Source organism: Eubalaena glacialis, chromosome 13 (genome assembly GCF_028564815.1).
Source record: "Eubalaena glacialis isolate mEubGla1 chromosome 13, mEubGla1.1.hap2.+ XY, whole genome shotgun sequence".
Taxonomy (NCBI): Eukaryota; Metazoa; Chordata; class Mammalia; order Artiodactyla; family Balaenidae; genus Eubalaena; species Eubalaena glacialis.
The window spans coordinates 90,314,570-90,342,251 of NC_083728.1; the positions used below are offsets into that span (position 1 = coordinate 90,314,570).

The window sequence follows — 27,682 nt, forward strand, 5'->3', positions numbered from 1 at the left end:
CCAGCACCTGCACAAGACTCCACACTGCAAAGGCTAACCCAGATCAGCTGGCAGGGGAGGGAGCGGTGGTTACTGGGCAGAGTGCAGGTTCCTTGAAGATTCTACATTCAGCCACTAGATGGTGAAGCACACAGGAGAAAAACCCACATGGAGCCCCAATCCAATCAGCCCTCATCAGACCTCACTGACAGCAAGTTTTGCCAAGGTACCTGGGAGTCAGTTTCTGAAGATGCAAGCTCTCTAACAAGGGCAAAACTACTAAAGTTGTCAAATGGGTCAAAGGAACTCTGGCTGAACTGGTTCCAGCCAGCTTTCAAGGCAGCTGTCCCAAGTTAAGCACAAAGAAAGGGAGGGGAACGAGGGCCCCTCAGGTCCTGAGCACTTGATGTACCCCAAGCTCTGTGTTGTGAGCTTCAGGACATGGGCTCATCTACACCTCACAGAAATCCTATGGCAGGAGTCTCTGCTGGTAACTGAGCGGGAACAAGGCTCATGTTAAATCCAAGGTCAGAGCTAGAGTGTGGGGAGCCAAGACTCAACACAAGTCTGACCCCAAAGCTTTTTGTGCTTTTCCTAGCGTTCCCACAGATCACTTACGATTTCTATTGAAATGGAATCTTTGCTTGATCTTTCCAGGAAACTGTCCAACCAATTGGTATCTTTGGAAAGGCTGGGCTGGATCTTCCCTAGCAAGGCCTTCCACCTGCAACTTCTTTTTCTCCAGCCATTTCTCTCTTTGACCAGACTATAAGGAAGCAGGAAACCTTCCTCTTCTTCTTCTTCTTTTTTTTGGCCATGCTGAGCAGCTTTGAGGATCTTGGTTCCCCAGCCAGGGATTGAACCCGGGCCACCACAAGTGAAGCACCGAGTCCTAACCACTGGACCGCCAGGGAACTCCCTGGGAAACGTTCTTCAAACCCTGTGATTGAACTGGACAGGGAATGGATTGGTGTCTGTAAGCAGCCAACGGCCAGCAGCTTTACAGAGTTACTTAGTGGGCAAATTTGTTAACTTTGCTTTATTTCTCTGTATGTTTACATTAAAAAAAAATTCACACAAATAAAACAGCTCGATAAAAAGTATGAATTACCTGATAACCTTTATTCGGGAAGTGAGAGTAATTCTGAAACAGTGCTTCGTGAGGTGCATCAGACAATGCCTTTGTTTCCAGCGTGTGCAAGGATGCTGCCCAGTCCTGCGCTCCCCTAAGGCACCTGTTAAGATGTCACCCTGTTGGGCCACAAGATGGTGGCAGCATCTTAGCCAGCTTTACAGTTACGTGGGCAGAACGACTGAAGGAGGCACTGACACTTCATGAATCAGGTGGCGTGCTGAAGTCCCAGATCCTCGCTCTATGCACTGTGCTCTCCAGCGAATGATCCCAGCCTGTGTTTGATTTACATGCACAAAAACAAGCGTGAGACCCCCCCCACCCAGCCCCAGCTTGGGCAGCAAGGAGTCCGCTCCACTTAGGACACGCTTTCCCACCCTTCCTCCACACTATCAGAATCTTCCAAGGAGGATGAAAACAGAAACAAAACTAGGATGCCAGAAAGAAAGAAACTCTGATACACAAAAGCAAAGACATGCGGGGGGTCGGGGGGTGGGAATGAGAGAGAGAAAGACAGGAGGTTAAACTATGCAGTTACACTGCTTATTTAGAAAGATGTTACGAGACACACTAGATAAAAGTAAAACCCATCCAGCTCCCTTCCTCCACAAGATATTTTAATGCAGCAAGCAAGACTACATCCGTCTTGTAGTAAGCACTGTTAGTATTCAACACTTTAACATTTATGGTGCATCACATAAAAACAAAGTCAAATGCTTTTGCATAAATCAAAAAAACACAGCAAACCAATACAATGGCAAAATCAGGAGGAAAATTCCAAATTTTCTAAAAAATACAGAGGGTTTTAGATTATTAAGTGGAGAACAAATGTTTGCAGCCCTATGTAGAGCTTTTGTTGCCAATCGAAAAACAAAAAAACCCATCCTGACATAGGATGTTCCAAAAGCCTAATTCAGAAAAAAGACAATTTATCCTATGCTTAGTAAAATGTTTATTTAGGATGGTAACACAAGATAAATCATGCAAGAGCTCAGTAAAAAGAAAACAAAAAACAAAAAAAAGTAAGAGTAAAAGGAATGGCAATTGGTGCTGCCAGTTAAAAAAAAAAAGTAAATCATTTTGCTATCCAAAAGTGATATCAAAAATCGGTTGAATCTGAGCATAGACATGGTTGTAGTAATCTTTTGCAACTATAAATTAAAGTGATAGGTAACTACTTGTGTTCCATTTCTCAGAGGAGTCCTAAATCCAAAATAATCACAAATGCTTCTTGCACCTCACGCTCAGACGGCAGGCAGCCCACAGCCCCTGCCCACCAAGTTCTTTGACAGCCTTGGGACAGTCTCAAACTGACACTTCTTAGCAGGGGAGGAGGGCAGGCACCTTTGGTGACTCTTAAATGAGACTCCATCGACATTCAGAATCTTAAAATTTTGGTAATGAAAACCTTAAGACTTGCAAGTCACCCCTACCAGCCTTAAATATAGTGTTGTGACGTCCAAGGAAGGATTTCCACATCAGCTGGGAAGTGATTTGAACAGATGTACCAAACTGGACATAGTGTCTCAGATTTCAAACAAAGATAACTCATCTTTTGGCAAAAAAATAAATATAGTGGAATGCAAGTTTGATAGATGGAGGAATATATAATCTACCAACTGTCAAGGAGTACGATTTCATTGCAGACACAAAGAATCAACAATTTCAAAGAATTTTAAAAAAGTTTGCACTTATTCCTCACAAAATCTTCACTTTTGCAACTACCCCAATTGAAGCTACACACTGACTTTATTAATACAGCATTAAGTTTCTTTGTGTAAAAAAATCTTTGTACATAGTAATAAAAAAAGATAAGGCAAGATGCATTGAACAGAAACCTTCTGGTTCTTTCCCTCTGGGTTCTTACAGAGCCATAGATGACTATCTGCAACAAAAGAGTTAAGTTTCTGATTTTCCATATGAAGCATCTTGTGCCTTTGCTGTGATAAGAATTCTGTCCGAGCACCCTGAAGGACAGATGCTGGTCATGGTCTTTGGCACTTACGCTGGCAGACTGAGCTTCTTTCCCTTGAGTACTAGAATTTTCAAGAGAGGGAGAAAAAACAAAAGGTTACTGATCCTGACAAGCTTACAGTTTCCTCCTTCCCATTCCCAGAAGTCTGTCATACAAGATACTACATAGTAAGGTACAAGGAAATAAGCTTCTGACAACCAACAGGCATCTGATTTTGGTGTCAATAAACAAAGCCCTCTGGACTATGAAAATGTCATGCACACACAGACTGGAATTTTCTCCATGTATCTGGATGCCACAGCAATTGAATTTAAAAATAGTAATTCAATTGAAATTGTCACTAAATTCATAGCAGCTTTTTTTAATCATGACTTTCTTCCCTAATTAACATGTACTGAAATATAACTGTTATGATATTTTATCATATTCCACCATTAGGAGTTTCATTGTATAGCCAGGATTCTTAGCCTGGGATCTGTGGTTGGGTTTCAGAAGCTCCTGAATTCCCTAAAACTATACGCATACATTTGTGTGAATATGTCTAACTGTGCATTTTTTTCTCAGCAAGGACCATGGCTTTCATCAGATTTTTGTGACGTTCACATGTCCTCTATTCATACAAATGCAAAAATATACACATACAAGGATGCTGATTTAAGCACTGGATTTTTAAGCCCAAACACCCATGAACAGGGGGCTGAGTAAGTAAATTATGGTAATCCACATAATACTCTATCGCTATTAAAAATTATGTAGACGTCTGGGAAAAAGAGCAGATTATAGAATAACATGTTTAGTTGAAATCATGTATCATTAAATCATTACACTTACTGAAGCATTAACAATGATTATCTCTGAGTGGTAGGATTCTGGGTGATTGTTTTCAGAATTATTAGTTCTGACTGATTTTACAATGAAAATGTGTCATTGTAGAAAACAATAAAGTTACAGAAAAGAAAAAAAAAAAAAGACTGAAAACCCTGACCCAGAATTTAACTTGACAGTCATTAAAATGTTTTTCTGAAGCCAGTTCTGCTTTCTGGCTTAGGAGCATGCTAGGCAAGGGAGCCCCTAGAAGAACACACGGCCGTAGAACAAAGCTGGCAGGACGCAGCCTAATGTACCTTTTGTAATGTACAAGTAGAAGAAGTCGCAGTATAGGATGGTCTGGACAACGCCGGCCACCACAGCGATGAGGTCAAAGAAGCCCTCAAAGTAGAAGCGCCAGATCCAGTTGACAAGATACAAAGCACGATAGAGGCCCAGGAAGAACAGGTAGTGGGTGGTGATGGTCTCAGCCTCCCCGGTCTTGCTGATCATGAAGAGCTGTGGTAGGATAGCCACTGACTCAAGGTAAATGGAGAAGGTCCACAAAATCTGTAAGAGAAACAGCACGCTTTGGTCAGCATCCAGTGCCCGCCATGAGTTCACAGGAAACGCTCTTGCTTTACTGCGAAGTAGCACAAACAGAGTAGGGAGTCTAGCATCAGAGCCCAGGACAGAGCAGCTTTGCAATTTAATAAGTCACAGAAACTTCAGCCACAGATAAAAGGCATGGACACTCCCAGTGACAAGCTGGATAACCCGGACACCTCTGCCTCTTTGGACTTTCATCACCCTGTCTCTCCAGTGTTGCATTCTTCAATTTTCTGGGACTCTACATATATGTTGTTTCTCCTGCATCAGCTTATCCCACTCTGAATCTAGGGTCCCTAATTTCTGCTTTCTGCCAGGGTTGACAAGACTGATGACTGGGTCCTTCCACTCCCTCACTGCTGTTTTTCCTCACCAACTGGGTCTCCTTTCCAGACTATTTAAATCGTCTCACTATTTTTCTTATCCTTCAGGCTTTTTTAGCATGGTTAAATCAAAGGGGTAACAAGTCAGAGTGGTAATCATGCAAACTCTCTGCCCAACACAGCACTTTATTCACGCTGACGAAAGGAGGACTTGTGAGTAGTCCCTGGAGTGTTTCAAAACCCAGGAGCTCCCTGCACCATCAGATGACCACCATCAGTGCGGTGAGTGAATCAACCCCAGGACGCTCAGGGGTGGACGGAGCGCCGGGGCACCATGCAGACTGCGCTTCCTAAAGACGAGGACTGAAGCAACGCTGCTTAGGTGGTTCACAGACGGCATCAATGAGCGAAGCCTGCACACCAAGAGTGGGAGTGGGGAGAAGACCGTGTGCTTCAGACACTCGGACAGGCAGCGCACTGCGCTTGGAATCACAGAAGCCAAGTTTATATTCTAAAGGAGAGTCAGAGACACCCAAAGCAGTGTCTAACCTGGGTGCGTAATTCCTGCCCACGATTTATTTACACCAAACCATGTATGTCTGCCAACCCACCTCCCTGCCCCCCAAAAAAACCCAAACCAAAACAGAATCCCATTATCTGCAAATGGGTCTATTTCCCTAGGGAACCAGACAGGACTACTAAATAGCCTCTTAACTAACCTCAAGAGGAGAGAAATCATGATTGACTAGAAACGAGAGGCCTCCCACAGGGACCACCAGAAACTCCACTCGGAAAGTATCATGATTTCCATCGTAGGTTGCCTTAAATTTCATGTAGATCAGGTACACCGTGGCATAGGAGCAGGCAATGTAGATAAGCTACAAAGAAAAAAAATACTGGGTCATCAATATCTTAAAATTGTTCAAACTCTCTTGGCTGTCTACATCATCCATATGTATACACACACACACACACATATATGTGTATATATATATTTTTTTTTTTTTAAATTTAAAATATATACTTTTTCGGGATATACAGTTCTATAAGTCATAGAACCACAACCACAATCAAGACACAGACCAGTCCTAACACCCCCGCCGCCCCAAATTCCCTCATGCTGCCCCTGCAGAGTCAAGCCTTTCCCCCAGCCTAACCTCTGGCAATCACTGATGTGTTCTTGGCCCCTGCAGTTTTTGCCTTTTCTAGAATTCCATTCCATAAATAGAATCATAACTATATGTCAACTTTAAGATCAGCTTCTTTCAGTTAGCATAACGATTTGAGATCCAAATGTGTTGTCGTGTGTATTAAGAACGGGTCCCCCCATATTTCAAAGCAACAGCCCATGTCTGGGTGCCACAGCTGTTCATCCACCCAGCAGTTAAAGGACAGGTGGGCTGTTCCCAGCTTGGGGGATGCTGGGTAGAGCTGCCGTGAACATTTGTGTACAGGCTTTTGTGTGAATGTAAGTTTTCATTTCTCTTGGGTAAATACCTAGGAGTGGGATTGCTGGATCATATATTAAGTGTTAAGTTTAACTTTACATAAGAGACTGCAAAGAATGTATTTTTAATCTCATTTTAAACTATTAGATAGTAGCTTTAGAAAAAAAGTGAACGGGAAGTTCAATACAGTTCAAAACCAAGGCACTTCCTTACAGCATGAAGATATTTCTGAGCTAGTGCTTTTTCTAAAGATAAGATAAACAGTGTAACTCATGTTAAACTTTGCAATGATGGTTTTAACTTATATATTGCTGCTATGAAATTTTGCCTGGTAACATAACAAAAGCAAAACCAAAACTAAGTGGTAATTTGTAAAACACTGCTGCCTACATGTTCACCTTTCACATTCAAAAGGTAAAACACTATATATTCATCTGAACCCAAGGAGAAGTCTGATATTCTGAAATTACACCAATTTTCAGACTGCACAATTTTAGGCTCAAGAAGCAAATGGCAATTCCAGCCTATAAACATAGACAACCAGGATGTCAGCCGCGTGGCCTGGTGCTACTTCTCTCCAGGAAAGGCAACCTGTGAAACCTGATTAGGAAAACATTTGGGCAAAACAACTTCAGAGGAAAATGGGAGCAACCATTCAGTCCACATACGCTTAAAAACAAAACAAAACAAAGACCTAAACTGTCCCTGGCATCTTATCATGAAGTTATATTTACAAATAAATAGTCAACACAATATCAGTATTAAAATTGTTGATCATACCCATACACCAAGAAGTAACCCACACACTCCCCTCCCCAATGCAAAGTCAAAGAAGATCAATATCTTATACCGTTAGAGGAGTTCTCTCCACATGAAAATATATGCATATATGTATATGAATAAAATAACATATAATCCACATGTATAAACAAAATACACACACATCTATGTACAGAGGGCCCCCCCACCCGCAGAACATCCTGTGAAGGCACACGGTGGCCGGGGGTCCCTCCCCAGCCCCACTCCTGCAGTCAGCCCAGACTGCACCCATAAAGGCTTAGCAGCCACTGGGAAAAGCAGCTGCTTTTCTCCTCTCACCAGTGCTTGGCATTTAAAGTAAAAAGCTATGAGCACATAAAACTTGGCTCTCACTGCCCTGATTTTCAGGATATTATGTTTGGAAGCAACAATTAAGCAAGTAAGGATTCCTCTGAAAGCTAGGCGTCCTGGGGTGAAGGGGACTCTCACTCATACACTTCCAGTATCTACAGTTTTAACTCGCCTGCACAGCAAGCAAAGACCTAGGCTTTCTGTTTTGGGCAGCGCCATGCAGCTTGTGGGACCTTAGTCCCCCAGCAGGGATCGAACCCGGGCCCCTGGCAGTTTGGCAGTGAAAGCGCAGAGTCCTAGCCACTGGACTGCCGGGAATTCCCGGACCTAGCCATTTTTAAGGAAGCTAATTATTTCCTGATAATGAGGCTCCCATCACTTAGTAATAAAGAATGGAATGATTACAGGTAACTCAAATTTGCTTCTTAGTAAAGACCACAGGCTCAAATATTGGTTTGTCTACTTTGACCTGTGCTTATAAAAATGCTTTTGAACACAAAGTGTTGGGGGGAGTTGCTTTAAATACCATACCCATGGCTTTAGCTTAAACGTTGCTTCCCTGGGTACCAATAACCAAGTGCCTACCACAGTGCCCAGCATGCAGGTGCGGCTAAGCATTTGAAGAATGAATGAATGAAACCAGACATCCTTTACACATGCTGAGAGCCCCATACTTTTCCTTCATGGCACCAATCACAAACTGCAGTCATCCATTTAGTACTGCTATGATTGTCTGCTCTCCGCTGCCAGACCGAGTGCTGCTTGCTGTCTGCCCCGCCCTCACTGCGCCCTGGCGGTCCTCACCAAGTGTGAGGTCAGTGCCTGTGGGAAAGAACTGAGGCTGCCCGAAGCGTGGAGCGCGTACCACCAGTGGCACACAAGAGGCTAGGTGGTATACAAACATTTTGTATTTAGAGAGTTATACATTTGTTTTCATGCGGGATATATGACACCAAAGGTGTCATGGATACTAATACTTAGGACAAGTTAAAAGGTTTAAAATCCATATTAAGTAAATTATGGTGCAGATGTTGCTTAAGCACAGCAAAAGTAACACCCAGATGGCAGGCCCAGGCCCTCACAGGGCAGCAGGACAGGCCCGTGTGGCGAGGAGCCCCGGCTTTCGTTTCTTGTTCTGAACCAACTTGCTGGGTTTCCCAGGGAGTCTGTAATTTCCCACTGCTTGAAAACATAATAGTCACCCCTCTTTCTTATAGGGTTTTCAAGAGCTTTAGAAGTTTATCATAGTTGAGGAACTTAAGATTAAGAAATATCTTAATCTTAAGTGTGAAGCACTTTCATTAAATAGATACTGCTTTGATATAGAAAAAAATTATGCTTAATGATAACTATTCCTAGTTATATGTACTAGGTGGTCTAAAAGTGCTTACGTCAAGAACAGCATATTTAGACATTATTCTTGAAGATGTTTAATTAAGTGCACAGGTGACATAAATTTAACAGTTTCCAGAGGTCTGTGAATTATGGATAAAATACATTCCATTGGATGCCACACCATACCTTCATAGACGTATTATATAATGAAATAAATGAAGTAAAAAGATCCAGGTAACGAGTTGTGAAGACCAGTGCAAACAGAAGCTGGCTTTTCCCAGAAATACCTAAAGAAACAAAAGGAAAGCATTAGAAATGCCTCCAAGAGCTTTATGATTCTTGTAGACAACACCGTGCAGGAAACGCAGGAAAGTGGGACACCAGGGGTCAAGGCTGATGGTCGGGATGACTCTAAATAAATGACAGCAGTTTCAGTTTTTCTTTCCCTTAACATTCTTGAACATAATCATTTGGGAAGGTTCTAACAACCTTTCTGTCTTACTATGATGGGTGACCATAGGAAAGTGACTTAATTATGCCAGCTCCAATATACCAGGATGTGCATTGTTCAAAGGGACATTAAACTTCTCAAATATCTCTAAGCAGGAAGAAATTTATTTCAAAAACCCTGCTGTTACTTAGTGTTGTAACTTGTCTGTTACCTTTAGCATCTTTCCATTTTAAAACAATATCTCATGGTGACAAATCTTTCGAGGATGGAGCTGGAATCTACCTGGATTAAGGAACCATGTGGTGGACACCGCTTCCGGGCAGAGTTTGAGCAGTAATCCTCCTGGATTGGCCTCCCAAGGTGACTTCTTTTGTGAGGGCAGCATTTACTTGGACAGGTTAAAAACTTAAAAATAAGTTCTCTTAGATGAATCACACAACCAATCTCAGACTCACATAAAAATGCTCCTGGATGCTATGGCAACAAGAGGGTGGGAACCTGCTCGTCTTCCAAAGCAGCAGTCTTTTATTGTTTTAACATCTTGAAACTGTTTCTCCCTCCAGTCGCCACCCCCCTCCAGAGCACTGTTGTGGCACATGGAGACACAGCTGGGGACGTCTAGTAGGTCAGGTGGCGTGTACCCGACATCTGGATTTGGCCAAGTATTTGTGTGACAATAGACTGTGAACTGTGGGTTTCAGAGTTGGAGAAAGAGTGAATTCATTAAGGAAACTGAGTCTTATTAGGTGTCAGAACCGGCCCAACCTCACCTACATTGCAAACTTCACACCATTAGACGTTTAAGCAAGTTTGTATTTAGCAGAAATGTCACTGCACCCAAATCATTAGCAATATTCTTCCAGAATGTGAAAATCACATTGTTTTAAATGATATTTTACAAACAGCACTACTTTACAAAACAATTTTATAGCCTGTTGAAGCGAAAAGCCTGGATCTAAAAATGTTACTTTCTACGTATGCGTAACTGCAGTTCCAACCTATTCACAAAAATACCTAAATAGAAACCGAAGAAAAAGTTGACTCTATCCTTCTGGATCCATCAGTAGTAACCAATTTCAAGGGCCAAAGGTGGAGATACAGATAGTCAGCCTGCCCCTTCTAGTCTTTTCTCCAGTAATAGGGAACTTTTTTTTCTTATCAAAGATCAGTGTTCCAAAGGAGAAACAATGAGGCTGCCATTGACATAGAGAACATGGGAGAGAGAAGACAAGATGGGGGAAAAGGACAGGGAGCATGCAGTTCAGGTTTGGTGACTGCTGAAGCCTTGAGTGAGAAATTTCCAGTTCATTTTCTATATGGTTCTTTCCAATATTTTAAATAAAAAATTATGGAATACACATGGGCCAATTTTGTTGTAAAAGGTTTATTCTAATGGAGCTTTGGAAGCCAGGCAAATTTGAAATTTGTCCTCATTTTCAGCATTCCTATACTAAACATGAGGGACTATCATATTGCTTTTACCACTCCCCTTTGCGACCCAATTCACATCACTTCCTCTGGGAAGTCGTCTTTGAAGACACCCTCCCTCATTGCTGTTTATTCATTCAGCAAGTGTATACTGGGAACTACTTCATGCCAGCTGCTGCCCTAGCTCCTGCTACAGTGCTTATAAAACACACTGTGATTACCTGGTTGCCTGTCTCCCTCTCCCCCAAACCCCCACCACACACAGAGACCTCCGAAGGCCGGGGCCATGCCTGACTCCACTTTGTGTTCTCTGTGCTGAGCACTGGGCCTGACGCACAGCAGGGCCCAGAAAATACTTGCTGAATGAATGAACAAATGGAAAAAAGAAAATGTAATTTATTTTATTTTCATGTCATGGGGGTAAACTCTCATTTTATGGTATTTGGGGATAACATTTCCAAAGAGTTTCTAAGTCATACTGTGTCTCTATGACTGTAAATAGGCGACATGCTCTGGGCTCTGCCCTAATTTACTGCCAGCCAGAGGGTGGGGCAGAGGAGCAGGGGACAGGCAGCGAGTGGCCTGCAGCTTGTCCCGTGGTGCAGAATCCATGCAGGAACTGCCATGCTGGAAACCTGAGTATGCTTACAGTTTTACCCTATTCTTCCTGGCCTGGGATCCTGATTAGCAGGTAGCAGCTTTTCCCTTTAAAACAGAAAAACTGTTCTGTCTCCCCAGGAAGGCAGGGATCCCAGCTGAAGACAGATCAGGCAGGGGCAGGAATCTCCTTCCAGGGGGAATACTTGCTATAAGCCAGAGGGGCTCCCACGGTCAGTTTCTGTGTTGAGACCAAAGCACGCGAAGGCTATCGGTAACAAGCTCTCAAGAACACTCACTCTAAATGCTTCTGTAACAGCCATCCCAATACCAAATGCACCAAATATCCAGAGTAAGGAGTATAGCTTGTAAAATGGAAACCAGTCATTAAACTTAACACCATTCCTGTCTTTTCCCACTAGGCCAAGTTAAGTTTAATAAAAGCCTACAACTAAATACTCCACTGTATGTTACTTTAAATCAAGCTGGTTAAAAGCTGCACTTCTCATATTCCCATTGTTTATAAAACAAAGCCCTCAACCAAACAGAAAAGCATTCAATGAATTATTTTTGTCCTGGCAACAGCTGGGATGCAACCAAGCACTGTAGGTCAGACTACCAGGATAATCTGCATGGCAGCATTCAACAAGGGTCCCAGGCACCATGCTCTGACCCACTGTCTCAAAGGATCCAGATGCTCTCCTAAAGGCCATTAACCTACCCTGGAACCAGCAGCCCGACAGTCAGCACCTGACTCATAACACAGCTCTTGGGACTTGGGGAAAGAGAGGCTTTGGAGCCAGAAGGTTTGGGTTCAAGCTCAGCCCCTGAATGCACCAGGTAAGTCAGGGCCCATTACATTCTTGCCCCCCTAAACCTCACTTTCTGCATCTGTCAAATGGGAACAAATTATGCCAAATTGTGGGACTACTGGAAAAAGTGTTTTTGACTATACCTGCCATGCTGCAAATGCTCAGTAAATGACAGCTATTACTATGTATCGCTTTGCCATCTTTTCTTGTTTTCAGAGAAATCCATGCTATTTTACTAAAAATACCAACTGGATTAACATACATGGAATAAAAATCAAAAGGACCTTTTTAACACCCCTCCCACCTCCATTTTAAGTGCAATGTTCCAGGCTTTTTGTTAAAGCCGCTTTCTATATGTGTATTTATATGTGTACCCACACGTTTGCCCCTTAAAATGGGGCCATACAATCTCTTGCTTTACAATGTGCTGTTCACTCAGTGTTGCAGATATACCTTCTCCTGTTAATACTTCTAGCTCATTCTTTTTAATGGCTGCATAGTGCTCCACAGTGTGCAGCTACCGGCATCTGTGTGACCCTTCCACTAATGGACATTTGGGTTGTGTACAATTTTTGTTCTTATAAATACTGCATGAATATCTTTGTATCTATAAACAGTGTTTTGTATTTATCTATGTACAACAAACATCTTTATACCTATATATAGTTTGTTCACATATATGACAATTTCTGTAGTTCAAATTCCCTAGAAATGCTGGGATAAAATACTTTGTTTTGAAATACTGTCAAATTTCCTCTACATAGGCTGTGCCAATTTACATATTCCTTAACACCAGATGAGAATACACCTTACTTCACACCCTTGCCTACATCAGATCTTGTAAACCTCTGACTTTTTCCCACCCGGCGGCAAATGATGGCATGCACTGCTATTTTAATATCCAAGTTCCTAACTACTAGTGAGGCAAGGCATTCCTTCATGTTTAACTGGCCTTCTGTTATTCGTCTGTGAACTGCCAACATTGCCCATTTATCTATCAGGTTGGTTTTTTTAATTTGTAGGGGTATTTTATTATGGATATTAACCTTTTGTCACTTAGATATATTGCAGATTATTTCTCTCAGTTTATTATCTTTTAACTTTGATGATATTCTGAATTAGTAAGTTAATTTGGGAGACAAATCATCTTGCTTCCTCACCAGCCTGCCTGGTCCTATCCAGGACACTGGTATGAATACATTCAAGGTCACCTTCTATGTCCATTAGCAAAGTTTCATACTTTTCCTCATAGAGGTCTTATACCCTCCTTGTTGGGAAATTAAGGGAGCCTTCCCTAGGGTCCTTCTTGCCACTTCACATCCATAGGATTTACTGCCTATATGGTTTGATACCCTGTGTTTTTATCTTTTTATGTATGTCTTATTATTTCAACTAAATTGCAGCTTTCTTGAGAGCATAAACTTTGACAGCAACCAGCTGCTGCTCTGGACTGTGTCCCCGGTGCCTTGCACATGGTGGGTGGTCAGTAAGTGAGAGCAATGATTACTCACGAGACTGGCACTCAAAAGAACAAAGGTGACAGCTGCTACCAAGAGGAAGCTGGCACTGTGAGGCAAAAGCTTCCTGAAGTTCTCAGTGACAATAAAAGAGGAGGTCTTTTCCATGTACTTCAAAAATATAAAGTGTCACAAGGACATAATGTATAGCACAGGGAACTATGCTCAATATCTCGTAATAATCTATAAGGGAAAAGATTCTTAAAAAGAATATATATATATATACGCATACACACACATATATATATTTATCTGAATCACTTTGCTGTACACCTGAAACTAACATAACACCGTAAACCAACCACACTTCAATAAACAAAAAAAAACAAAAAAAAAGAGGGAAAAAAACTCCCCACATCTGGAAAAGCAACTACAAAAATCAATCAATCAAAATACCAGACACTGCATACCACTTAAGACAATTTAAGACGAAATATATTAAAACCTAAAACTTCAACACATTTAAGAGCCAAGAAAATGGCTGCTTTTTGTAAATTAGATACATTCATTGCAAAAAAACTATCTCCTAATAAATTCAAAATATAAAGGCAAATATATGTATAAATATATATATACACACACATATATACACACACACACACATATATATATATATAAAAACTGTCCAATTACAAGAAATACAGGGACACTGTACATTACTGTCATCTTCAGGAGAATGAAAAGTCTGCAACTTACATGACAACAGCTAACAACAATCTAAGCAATAGGTGGAGGAGGGAAGGGGAGGACTAGGGGAGGATGGCTGGGAGCCTTGGAGCTCAGAAGAACTCCACCAGTACTTTAAGCACAATAGATACAGTACTGATAATAACTATCAGCCGACAGGAAAATGTAGATGGGAACTCCTTCACCTACAAACCAAGGCTTGCTCTCCCAACACTACCCAGGTCAGTGGTGAAGACAACAAAGTGACAACCTGAGCATACTGCGGCTCCAGCTGCAGTCATAGTTCAGGAAGATGAGGAACTCACACTTCATTTGGGTGCCCCTCTGTCACGACAACGGCGGACGCCGGAGAATGCCAGTTCAAACTCAACCAAGATCAACTCCCCTGCCCTCACTTTAAAATAGGTCCTTTAAGGCAGTTGTTCAAGAAAACAGAATCTTCCTCACTCACCTGTCTCATCCCTTACCATAAGGAGAAAAAGCCCCGTGGTTCTATAGCTGCAGCTATGTTTCTATTTATTTGTTTGTTTGTTTATTTGTTTATTTATGGCTGTGTTGGGTCTTCATTGCTGCACACGGGCTTTCTCTAGTTGCGGCAAGCGGGGGCTACGCTTCGTTGTGGTGCGCAGGCTTCTCACTGCAGTGCCTTCTCTTGTTGTGGAGCACAGGCTCTAGGTGCGCGGGCTTCAGTAGTTATGGCATGTGCGCTCAGTAGTTGTGGCGCGCGGGCTCAGTAGTTGTGGCACGCAGGCTCTAGAGCACAGGCTCAGTAGTTGTGGTGCACGGGCTTAGTTGCTCTGCAGCATGTGGGATCTTCCCAGACCAGGGCTCGAACCTGTGTCCCCTGCATTGGCAGGCGGATTCTTAACCACTGCGCCACCAGGGAAGTCCCAGCTGCAGCTGTGTTCAAAACAAATGCCAAAATCCTAAAATGAACCCCAATACCAGTATTTTCAAAGTGAGAAATACAACCTGAATGTACACGTCTCGTATTTTAGTTGAGAAACTCATATCAAATTCTTACTCTTTCAAAAGTCTCTAAACAACTTTAAATTAGGATGGAAAAACAAGGCAGCTAGTCAAATTCATAATTTAATTCTGAATAAATGATCTTGGTGATTTTGATTTTTACAAGGCCAGGAAATCTCACATATAAGAACTAAAACGATCCTAAGTCTGATAAAGAGAATAGTTCAATAACTATTGGAATACCGGGCAAACGCACACAAACTTAACTCACTTATTTACCTTCCTTATTATTTTGGCTGAAGTATTTTATATTTTCCTAAATGCTCCTAAATCTCCCAAATGAGAACATTTAAAAATGTTCTAAATGAATATTTAAAAACAAACAAAACAGCAAACCTCCTTACTTTCTCCTATTACTCAAGGTTCCCTTAAGAATTCTATATTCAGCATTGCACTAACTTCTCTCCAACATCTTAGTTTAGATACACATTTAGGAGATCGCGTGCTTCAACATTTAATGATTTGACAGAGGAGGGGATTCTGAGGAACATATGAAGGATAAAGAGATTCATACAAAGATTTTGGAGCAAAAATAAAGATTAACAGTAACATTTTCTGGTGGGGGGATGGGCAAAATGGGTGAAGGTAGTCAGGTAAATCCTGGGGATGTAACATACAGTGGTTAACTGTAGTTAGCAACACTGTATCGTATGTTTGAAAGTTGCTAAGAGAGTAGATCTTAAAAGTTCTCATCGCAAGAAAAAAAAAAAATGTAGCTATGTGTGGTGATGGGTGTTAACTAAACTTACTGTGGTAATCATTTCACAATACACATATCAAATTTTTACGTTGTACACCTAAAACTAATATAATGTTATATGTCAATTACAGCTCGATAAAGCAGGGATAAAAAATAACATTTCCTGAGTGCAACAGAAAATGACCTAAACTACTCACCTGAATAATTTTGAATAATTTAAAACAAAATTATTCAGGCCAAACAGATATTTATTCAAATCCTTAATTGTGAGTTACTGATCACCTGTGTTCCAACCCTGGCACTAATTTTCTCACCTCCCTGAGCCTCAGTTCCCTGGTCCACGGAATGGGGGCAACAGCACTCACCTCATAAGGTTATTTCAAGGACTACGTGGGATAAGCCATATAAGGTACTTAGCTCACTACTTAATACATAGCAAGCGCTTAAATGTCAGCTATCACAATCGCAGAAATTACTTTGCTGTCATTGGAAATCATACAACTGAACCTCTCAGAGCTATACATAAATTGAGAGATCACCTCCAAGCCAAACACACCAGCTTCAGTACATGGACTTTGCAACATCCACTTTGATTGCTCAAAGGTCTTTTTTGGTTTTGCTTACTTCCTGGATTCCAGCTATGTTCCAGGGAGATAGGTGAGGCCTGAAGACAGCAGCCAAAGATGTGGTGTTCCTTGACAGGTGAAAATATTTAGAAATCAGTCAGGTAAATGGAATCTCTGCCACCCACGTCCTTTGGGACCCCATCTTTTACTGCCTCTGCAAAAATTAAGCTCTTTAATTCATCAAACATTATTATACTGAGGCCATGGCATCAAAAATATGTTTAAGGAAGACGCTGTAATTTTAAAAAATCATTTAAAATTCGTCATTCTTAAGCTTTTAGGGTTAATGAAATGCAAAACCCCGCAACTACTGGCCGGGAAAGATTTGTCTCACTGCCTCCCAGCAGTGTGAGCATGAAATGTGTACTCCCGAGGAGCGAACCGCCAACTCACTGGTGACGTGGAGTGAGGAATTACAGGAGACCACCCTAGACCTCGGCGGTACCCGGCGCCGCGCCGCAGGTTGAAGAGAACCCGGTATTAGATGGAAGCACTCGGAGTTTGACAAACTAGATCGTCCCTCAAAGCAGCATTAACTGCCCCAAGAAATTCGCTTAGAGCCCTCCGCATACCCCCTCCCGTGGCAGGCATGATCCTGGACCCGAGAGCTGGGGTGAAACCCACAGGACACGGGGGTTTGCATTCAAAACAGGGACAGGCCTGCCCGGACACCCTAACCTAAAGGCCAGTCCTCGAAGGAGCAGGGTGGGGAGCAGGGTGACCTCTCCCCGCACCAGCCCCACCTACCGGGCTGGGTAGTCTGCCACGTCAGGCCGAGCCGCCGCCGTCCTGCCCATCCTCCTCCCGCGCGTCCCATTGATTCGCGGGCTCCCCGCACCTCGGGACCCCCAGCACAGGCCCTCGGAGAAGCGCCCACTAAAGCCGCGGGCGGAGGCCGCGCCTGCCGGACCCCCGCCCCCCCCATCCAAACTTTTCAGGCAGAACAAGGCCCCGCGCTGTCCAGTTGGCGCCTCCCCCGCCCCGACGGCTCAAGTTCGCGAGCCGACCAAGTGCAGAGCTGGGCCCAGCGCCGCGACACCTCGCCCCGGCCTGAGCTTCCACCCCGAGGGGCCGCAGGCTCCCCCCGGGCCCCGCCGCCCGCCAGGCCGGCCGAGGGGGTGTGTCGGGCCGGCGCAGGCCCGCGGGCCGTGGGGCAGCCGAGGTCGCCTGGTCCTCCCAGAGACCCAGCCCCACGCCCGAGCCTCTCCCGGGCCTCGCCCGCCGCTTACCGGCGCAGGAGCGCGTCTTCCAGATCTTCAGCAGCAGGATGACGATGGCCGCCAGGTGGGACAGGTCCCCGGTCAGCCGGAAGATGTTCATGGCGGCGGCGGTCTGCGCGGCGGCCCCAGGCTCCGCGGCTCAGGCAGCGGCGGCGGCGGCGGCGGCCACAGACAGGAAGCTGCGAAAATGGCGAGAGCGGGCGCGACGTGGCCAGGGACGTGGCCGAACTGCCGGCGCGCGCGCGGGGAAGCTTGGGAGAGCGGGCGGCCGCCAGGCCCCGCCCCTGCCCCGCCCCTTAAAGGGGACGCTCCGGGAGCAGGCCGGGAGGGAGGGCAGGCTCCGGGGGTCCCCTCCCCGGGACTCCGACTGCTTGCGAACTTCCCCCTGCCGGGTTTCCGGCTTCCCCTCGGGTGCCAGCGATTTCCTTTAATTTCTGAAATGACACTCTCTTGGGGATTCTTTTTCCCCTCCCACTGATCTTAAGAGCGCTATAGGCTTACTGTATGAAAAAGTATGAGGGGGGGGGAAATTAATGTGATTGCATCACTCAAGATAAGGTGGATATTGGGGTGTCGGGGAGGGTGCGGCTTATGCGGGGATCTGAAGATTTTACCATTCTGGGGACTCTCTTTGACAAAGAGTGTGCAAAATTAGGTAGAAAACGAACATTTCTGTAGGATGTGAAAATAAATCACAAGAAATTACTAACGGAACGAAGCTGACAAACAGGATACGCTGCATAATTTGCGGGGCCCAGTGCAAAATGAAAACGTGGGTTCCCTGATTGTTCAAAAGCAGGAAAAAAAAAACTGCTGCTAAAGGTTCTAAAATATAAACCTTTTCCCTTTATTTTGCAGTCTCTTTCGACTTGCTTCCTGTTCTCTATTTCGTGTCATTCTAAGTAAAGAAAAAAGAAAATGTTAAACTATGATCATGAATTTTACCGTTTGTCTTTATATTGAGCCATGTCAGTTTTGAATGCAAATATCAGAGCATTTAACACGGGTGCGGAATCGCTGAAAGTGTAATTTGTATTTTATGGCTTGTGCATGGAGGGTGCCTGGAGTTGGCCAGAAGAGATGAACACAGGCCAGACCCAGGAAGGTCGGAAGGAGGAAAAAGGGGTCCCCAGGCACAGTGGAGGCCAAAGGAGCACATCTTTGGGCGTGGGATAATGGATGGGCCAGTGCCGCTGCTCCAGTGAGCCAGGGTCTGCCCTGGACTTGGCTGGAGGACCAGCATGGGCCTGATGGCTGCTGGTTCCCTCGCCCTCCAGCTGAGCCTGCTGGGGCAGCGAGGTGCAACCTGGCACCTCCCCTTACCATCCTCTACCACCTCAACCCATGGCAGAGGGCAACACTCAAGCGTATTGCAACCTTGGTGCCAGGACACATGAGGTACCTGGATCAGGGGTGGGCACGAGGCTTGCCCCTGCCAGGTTGGCCGCTAAAAGGTGGGACAGCCATCACCATGTCCTGCTCAGAGAAGCCGCAGGGCACACGAGCTCAACCCCACCCACTCTGACCCACGTTGCACCTGCACCCTGGCCCCCACGTAAGCAGAGGATGCAGCAGTCACTGGGCAGGAGAGAGAGGAGGAGGCCAGGCTCCCAGGGCACAGGGCAGCAGGCACCCTGAGGGAGCAAGGAGCAGGAGCCAAGACTCCAAGTTTCCGTTGCATGTGCCATTGTCTCATGGGACCTCACTTGCAAAACATAAATCCAAAGGTAAAATTATTAAGAGTTTGAAGAAGGTGATGGTAGAGCATTATGCCTTGATTACGGGACCTTCTGTCCCTGTGAAAATGCATGAAGTCAGCCCTGCCAACAGATACCACAAACAACACTAAATCCTGAAAATGAAACATGCTTTTATTAATTAACTCACTGGCGCACTTCTGTAATGCTCATTTTTCCTACATTTTTTTCATTGAACACTCTTCAGCCACCTCTTCATAGGACGATGATTTTTTTGTATGTCTGTGTGTTGGGATTAACAACCTTAATAATGCAGAACATTGCCATTTTCTTCTATTTTTTATTGAGATGTAATTGACATATAACATTAGTTTCAGGTGTACGATGTAATGATTCAATATTTGTATATATTGCAAACGATCACCACAATAAATCTAGTTAACATCCATCACCATGCATAGTTACACATTTTTTTTCTTGTGATGAGAACTTTTAAGATCTACTCTCTCAGCAACTTTCAAATATACAAGACTCTATTATTATAAACGATAGTCACCGTGTTGTACATTACATCTTCAGGACTTATTTATTTTATAACTGGAAATTTGACCTTTTGACCACCTTTATCCATTTTGCCTAGTCTCACCCCAACAATGATTTTGAAGTATTTTCTATAGAGAGAATAGAAAAATTATGTTTTGTCCAGCATGGTTAATTGAAAAATGTTTTTGATAGTTTGGAAACATTTCTTTCATCTTCTCAACTTGTTATTGGTAATATCATGGACATTATTAGGACAGTTGTCACATTCAGAAAACCTCAATCAAGTTATTTCATATAAAAGCTGCAAGTTTGGGGCTTCCCTGGTGGCGCAGTGGTTAAGAATCCGCCTGCCAATGCAGGGGACACGGGTTCGAGCCCTGGTCCTGGAAGATCCCACATGCACAGGAGCAACTAAGCTCATGCGCCACAACTACTGAGCCTGAGCTCTAGAGCCCGTGAGCCACAACTATTGAAGCCCACGAGCCAAGAGCCTGTACTCTGCAACTAGAGAAGCCACCGCAATGAGAAGCCCGAGCACTGCAACAAAGAGTAGCCCCTGCTTGCCACAACTAGAGAAACCCCACGTGCAGCAAGGAAGACCCAATGCAGCCAAAAATAAATAAACATATTTATTAAAAAAGAAAAAAGCTCCAAGTTTTCAGGGCGTTTTCTAGTTTTCTTGTGCAAGGACTAATATAATACTTTTTGGATTGATGACACTAATTAACTAGCTTGTTGGCACTTCTTGTTGTATTTCATGGTTTTCATACACAAATTCATTGACACTTCCCTTGAGAGGGAAGCTTAATCCCCTCCCCCAACCTTGAATGTGAGCTGGATGTAGAGACTCACTTCTAACAAATAGAATACGACAGAGACGATGTCATATCACTTCCGAAACTAGGTCATAAAAGTTCTTCTTGCTTCCTCCTTTCTCTCTCATCACTCACTCTGAGAGAAGCCAGCTATAGGCCAGGAGGACACGCAAGCAGACGTGCGGAGAGGATCACATGGTAAGAAACTGAGTCTCCTTGTAAACAGCCAGCAAGGAACTGGGGCCTGTTGCCAACAGCCGTGTGAGTGAACCATCTTGGAAGCAGTATCCCAGCCCCAGTCAAGCCTTTGGATGAATGCAACCTCGACTGATGTCTTAAATGTAACTATTGGGGAAATGTAATTAAAAATAAAATCTCCTGCCAACCCAGTAAAACCTCTGCTCAAAATATAGCAAAGAATACAATAGTTTTGTTACTGAATAAGGATCAAACCAAACTGTGATGTGCATCACAGACAATCCACTAAAGAGATTTCGGACAGAAAGAAATCTTACCCTTTTATTAATACATAGCCAGGCAGACACAACTTGTTACATACATATGAATTGTCCTTGTCCAAAAGAAAAGAGAAAACTTATCTTTTCAACAAGCAAGAAGTTATAACTGTGAGCCAGGCACAGCGGCTAAACTCCCACGCAGACGGGAAGACTTGGTGTTTGCATTTCAAAGAGACAGCTCCAAGACCCCCCAAGAAGGACAGTGCTAGGACGCAAAACTGGCAAGAGGCTTATTTAGCTTTTAAAAAGATTTACGTGCCTGAAAGAGACAGAGAAAGGAGTTAAGATGACAAGTTTTCTAAAAGAAATGCTGAAAAAAAAGGTGTGTTGGGGGGAGGGTGTTTTTCCCTTTTGGCACCAGGAAAATTGTAAACTTTTTAGATTTTTATTTACCTAATCTCATGATATTTCCTGAGCCTGAGGCACCCAGCTAAGCCACTCCCAAATTTCTGGCCTTGCAAAACACATATTCATTCCAAAATGAATATTTGCTGTTTTAAGATGCTAAGTTTTGGGGTAATTCGTTGCCCAGTCACAGAAGACCAATGCTGGAGTGATACGTAAGGCATGCAACTTCATCCAAAGACCCACGCGATGTTCGAGTTCCACCAGGGTTTGTGCTTCACACAGAGGTACAGAGGAACTGTGATCATTCTATTTCACTGGATTTCCATAAACGCAAAAATGAATCATGTGTCCATAACTGTATACACTGGGTTATTGAATCTATTGACACAGGAGAGATTTTCCATTTTTATGGAGCATCACTGAGAACCCAATCATCCACTTACCATTTTACACTCTTACTGGTTGGAAGAACTTTTTGCACACTAGCTTCTGGCCCTCTATACTGCACACACTGTCTGTGCCCCACTAGACACAGAGATGCATCCCCAGCTGCAGAAGTGTGGTCAGGATCCAGCTGGCAGCTACAGAGAGCCTCCTCATCCAAGGTCACACCTCACCCAAGCCCATACCTGCTGCCGGAGAGTGAGATGGGGTGTCAAGGCCTGGCCACTTCACTTTGAAGAGGGACATGCTAGTGGACCACACTCAGTCTCAAACTCCCCATCACGTGGCCGTGACTTTGTTGGGCCTGTGTAACCACTGACTTCTCCATCTTCCCAATCCTGCTTCCTCTCCTGCCCTCCATAGGTTCAGATTCCTAATAAACATCTCGTACCCCAAACCGTCTTGGTGGCATCTGCTTCTGGAGAACCCATCCCATGACAGTTGGAGGTGGGGGTCCAAGAAAGCAGGTGATTAGATCCTGGTTGGAAAACTAAGATCCCACAAGCTGCGTGGCACGGCACGGCCAAAAATAAAAAAAAACACACACAAAAAACCCAAAGACAAAAAACAAAACAAATGTGGTGTTCCAAGGGGCCAAAGGGATGGGTCTCTAACAAGGATGCCAATCAGCTTACACCTGCCTTTCCTGCATGCAGAGCTTTGTTGACACCACATGCTGAGAGCTTACTGAGTGCTTGATCTACCAGCATGGGATCCCACGTAATACTACAACCCACCGGAGGATCCACTCCTCAGCAAAGGAAGTAGGAAGTGGGCCCATGACCCCTTGAACCGCTGGTGATATCACACGCCACACCACCCAGAAGCTGCCATCTAGGGGTGATGTGATGGCACAGCCTGTGGAAGGTGCAGCTGAAATGCCAGCTCAAAGGCAGTGCTCGACAAGATGGGGTGCCATCCCCCAGGATGGTGCGTGCCCTAAACCTCTGCCTGGCACTGTGTCCTCACAAGGAAGAATGCATGGACTTGGACACCAAGGGGTGGAAGCAGGGGTGGTCCCATGTATCACATCTGTTGCTGGGTAACACATCACCCCCAAACTTAGCAGCTGAAAACAATGCACATTCATTACCTCACTGTTTCCGTGGGTCAGGAATCTGGTTGCAGCTTGGCTGGGGGCCTCTGGTTCAGGAGCTCTGCAATCAAGGCATTGACCAGGGCTGTGGTCATCTCGAGGCTTGAGTGGAGGATGACTGGGGACGATCAGCTTTCAGGCTCACTGATGTGGTTGTTGGTAGGCCTTGGGCCCTCTCTGGCTGTTGGCAGGAGACATCTGTCCTTTGCCACGTGGGCCTCATCCTACTGCAGCTATACCATGGCAGCTGGCTTCCCTTAGAGCAAGTAGGCAAGAAAGCAAGAGAAGATGCTCAAGGCGGAAGCCACAGTCTTTTTATAACCTGATCTTGGAAGGGATATCCCATCACTTCTGCTGCCGCAACTCTGGGCTCTGCAGGGCTAGAGTCCTGGTCCCCAAAGGGGGACACTTCCACCAAAGGACACAAAAGAGTCTGATGGGATGGTAAGCCACAGCTGCTGCCTGGGCACTTTGGGCTTCTTATGTGCAGAGACCAACTGGCAAGAAGACCCCCCACTTTGACAGGGAAACTGACCCTAATACCAAGAGGAGGTAGGGCTGCTGCTACTCCATAAAATTCGGGTGATCTACTTGGAGCCTCCTGATAGTCCCTTGCACAATTATGACCATAAATCAATGGGTACAGCAACCCCAGCCTGAGAAGGGCATGTCCCTGGGAGATGAAGGTCTGGGTCATGCCCCCAGGTAAGCCATCAAAGCCAGCAGAGGTAGTAACTAAAGGTGAGGGGAGTCTAGAATGGAGGAGGGAGAGGATGGGTATCCCTTGCAGCTTTGAGGCTGCCTACAGTGACAATGGCTACAGTTCATCCTACTAACTTCCCTCTTCTAAGGAAAGCAAGAAGAAAGGCTGACTGAAATCCTGGAGGATCAGAACCCCCAAAATATGAGAGAGAGGGAGAGAGATGTGTGCATACGAACAGCATGGGCTATGAAACCCAACGATGCACCACCAGGATCCCCTTGGAGGAGGAACTTCCCATGTAGCTGTGGAGAGCTTGGTCAGCCGAGCAGAGTGAGGTCAGGGTACAGCATCTGTAACTTCAGTCTGTCCATCCACTGGGAGCTGCTTCATCCAAGGTCATGCCCTTCCCAAGGCAGCCATACCCAGCCACTGAGCATAAAGGCCCTGCCCCTCAGCTCACAGAGGACACCCCCGTGGACAAACCTTGCTCCAGAGCTTCCACCTGGTCGGCTGAGGCTGTGTCAGGCCTGTGTTGAAGTTCACGTTCTCACTCCTTCCCCTCCCAGGCTTCGATCCCCAGTAAACTTCTTGCACCACAGACTCTATCTCAATATCTGCCTCCAAAGAGCCCAACCTTTGACACGTGCTATGGGACGTGTCTGTGTCATGATCTGACCTCTGGTCTTACACCTGCCCCAGGTGAATTGGCACAGGTATTCCTGGAAGCCATGCAGACACCGGGACAGCTAGCAGTCACATAACTGGATGTGTACAGGATTGTGGGTCCTCTAAATGTGTCCCACTAAACCTAAACCGAATATGTCCCCAGTGCAACTTCCCCGTAGCCAGACCACAAAAATGCCTGGGGGCGGGTAGAGTGGAGTCAGTGATCTTAACCAATTGTGGTTCAAGTATCTCACTTTTGCAAAATTTGCAAAAACACATGACCCTGGGAATGCATAGTTAGAGCCCCTCCCAAGGCCTTCAAAGTAGCCTGTGCAAGTGAGGGGCCCTGGAGCTTAAGCTTCATTCACTTCATGGTAAGTAGCCTGCCAACGTGTATTTTGTCCTGTCATTTAAAAAATATGTACTAGGGGCTTCCCTGGTGGCGCAGTGGTTAAGAATCTGCCTGCCAATGCAGGGGACACGGGTTTGAGCCCTGGTCCGGGAAGATCCCACATGCCGCAGAGCAACTGGGCATGTGCGCCACAACTACTGAGCCTGTGCTCTAGAGCCCGCGAGCCACAACTACTGAAGCCCATGGGCCTAGAGCCCGTGCTCCGCAACAAGAGAAGCCAGAGCAATGAGAAGCCCACCACAATGAAGAGCAGCCCCCGCTTGACACAACTAGAGAAAGCCCGTGTGCAGCAACAAAGACCCAACACAGCCAAAAATAAATAAAATAAATAAATTTATTTTTTTAAATGTACTATATATATGTATATATAGTAAAAGGTAAAATTGCACCTTGTTTTTGAATAATTAAAAATTATAACCATTCTTCCACATCATTAACTCTTTCTGAACATCATCTTTCCATGGTACTTCTTAAACTTTTTTTTTTTTTTTTTTTTGGCCGTGTCACAAGGCTTGTGGGATCCTAGTTCCCTGACCAGGGACCAAACCTGTGCCCTCGGCAGTCCCAACCAGTGGACCGCCAGGGAATTCCCTTCTTAAATGTTTTTTAATATCCTTTTTGTAGTAAAAAGGAGTCCATGCTCATTATAGGAAGTTTGAAAATATAAAAAGGTAAAAATAAGGGGGGGAAGTCACCCATAAGTCCAAACTCTAGAGCTGAAGCTCAGAGCAGATGTGGTATCGAGTAGGGGGGCCTCCCCACAATGATTCCCCAATTCCCAGGGGAGATTTGGAGTTGCAGAGTCTTGCTGATTATGGGGCAAGATGGGGGAGGATTTGAACAATGTCTGAATTGCGGTGTCAGCAAATATAGACTTGTCTGGGAAGTCTGGAGGGGAAGTAATGGAAGCCCAGCTCCAGACAATCCTGTGAGCCCATGAGGGGACTCCCTGTATGTGAAGAGTGAGTGGGGTTTGGCTGGTACTGGAACAGCCTCGTCATCATGTTGGAAGGTCTAGGTTGAGGGCCTGGGACAGCTGGACCACTGGAGTCTGTAATTGGGGTTCTAGATATTTTGCTCTGAGGTTGCATTGAAGGAGCAAAATCTGGGGAAGGGGTAGAGAAAGAAGCTCTCCACCTCTTTCCTTCACAATAGCCTGCCAAGGATGGTGTCCATGTGTGGTAACCCCCATGAGCCACGCCACCTGGCATGCATGTGTGTGTGTAGTCTCTCCCACCCAGAGTCTGGGCTGGGCCTGTGACTCACCTTAACCCATAGAATGAAGCAGAGTGATGCTGTGCTGGCTTCACACTATACTACAAACCTACAGTAATCAAAACAGTATGGTAGTGGCACAAAAATAGAAAAATAGATCAACGGAACAGGATACAGAGCCCAGAAATAAACCCACCACCTATGGCCAATCAATCTACGACAAAGGAGGCAAGAGTATACAATGGAGAAAAGACAGTCTCTTCAGTAAGTAATGCTGGGAAAATTGGACAGCTACATGTGAAAGAATTAAATTAGAACATTCTCTAACACCACATACAAAACTAAACTCAAAATGTATTAAAGACCTAAATGTAAGATTGGTTACTATAAACTTCTAGAGGAAAACATAGGCAGAACATTCTTTGACATAAATCACAGCAATATTTTTCCAGATCCATCTCCAAAAGTAAAGGAAATAAAATAAAAAATAAGCAAGTGGGACCTAATTAAACTTAAAATCTTTTGCACAGCAAAGGAAACCATTGACAAAACAAAGAAAACAACCTACTGAATGGGAGAAAATATTTGCAAATGATATGACTGATAAGGGATTAATATCCAACATACATAAACAGCTCATACAACTCAACATCAAAAAAACAAGCAACAAGGAACTTCCCTGGTGGTCCAGTGGTTAAGACTTTGCCTTCCAATGCAGGGAGTGTGGGTTTGATCCCTGGTCAGGGAGCTAAGATCCCACATGTCTCATGGCCAGAAAACCCAAAAAACGTGAAATAGAAGCAATACTGTAACAAATTCAATAAAGACTTTAAAAATGGTCCACGTCAAAAAAATCTTAAAAACAAACAAATGAACAAAACAAGCAATCCAATTTAAAAATGGGCAGAAGAACTGAACAGACATTTTTCCAAAGAGGAAATGCAGATGGCCAACAGTCACATGAAAAGATGTTCAACATTGTTAATCATCAGGGAAATACAAATCAAAACCAGAGTTAGATATCACCTCACACATATCAGAATGGCTATCATCAAACAAAACACAAATAACAAATGTTGGAGAGGAAGGGGAGAAACGGGAACCCTCTAACACTGTTTGTGCGTATGTAACTTGGTGCAGCCACTGTGGAAAACAGTATGGAGGTTTCCCCAAAAAGTGAAAATAGAACTACCATATGACCCAGCAATTCCACTCCTGGGCATATATCAGAAAGAAAAAACAAAAACACTAATTCAAAAAGATACATGCACCCCAGTGTTCACAGAAGCATTATTTACAATTGCCAAGATACGGAAGCAACCTGTGTCCATCAACAGATGAATGAACAAAGAAGATGTGTCATATATACACAATGGAATACTATTCAGCCATAAAAAAGAATGAAATTTTGCCATTTGCAGCAACATGGATGGACGTGGA

General features: G+C 44.4%; 1 protein-coding gene across 1 annotated transcript; it reads right to left on the bottom strand.

Moving 5' to 3' along the window:
* Positions 1-1,073: 1,073 nt before the first annotated feature.
* On the bottom strand, positions 1,074-18,023 carry KDELR2 (KDEL endoplasmic reticulum protein retention receptor 2). The gene is made up of 5 exons (XM_061207851.1): positions 17,795-18,023; positions 8,905-9,005; positions 5,545-5,703; positions 4,211-4,463; positions 1,074-3,147 (listed from the first exon to the last, which is right to left on the bottom strand). Exons 1-5 carry the CDS (start codon positions 17,883-17,885, stop codon positions 3,113-3,115), a joined length of 639 nt encoding a protein of 212 aa, XP_061063834.1. The 5' UTR covers positions 17,886-18,023; the 3' UTR covers positions 1,074-3,112.
* Between the last annotated feature and the right edge of the window lie 9,659 nt (positions 18,024-27,682).

Bases quoted from the DNA above. Each gene is read 5' to 3' on its own strand.
- KDELR2 (XM_061207851.1), bottom strand. From the start codon at position 17,885: ATGAACATCTTCCGGCTGACCGGGGACCTGTCCCACCTGGCGGCCATC. The intron at 9,006-17,794 runs GTAAGCGGCGGG...TTGTTTCTTTAG, and splicing joins GAAGACGCGCTCCTGCGCCG to GTATTTCTGGGAAAAGCCAG. The intron at 4,464-5,544 runs GTTAGTTAAGAG...TTTCTCTTACAG, and splicing joins ATGATTTCTCTCCTCTTGAG to ATTTTGTGGACCTTCTCCAT.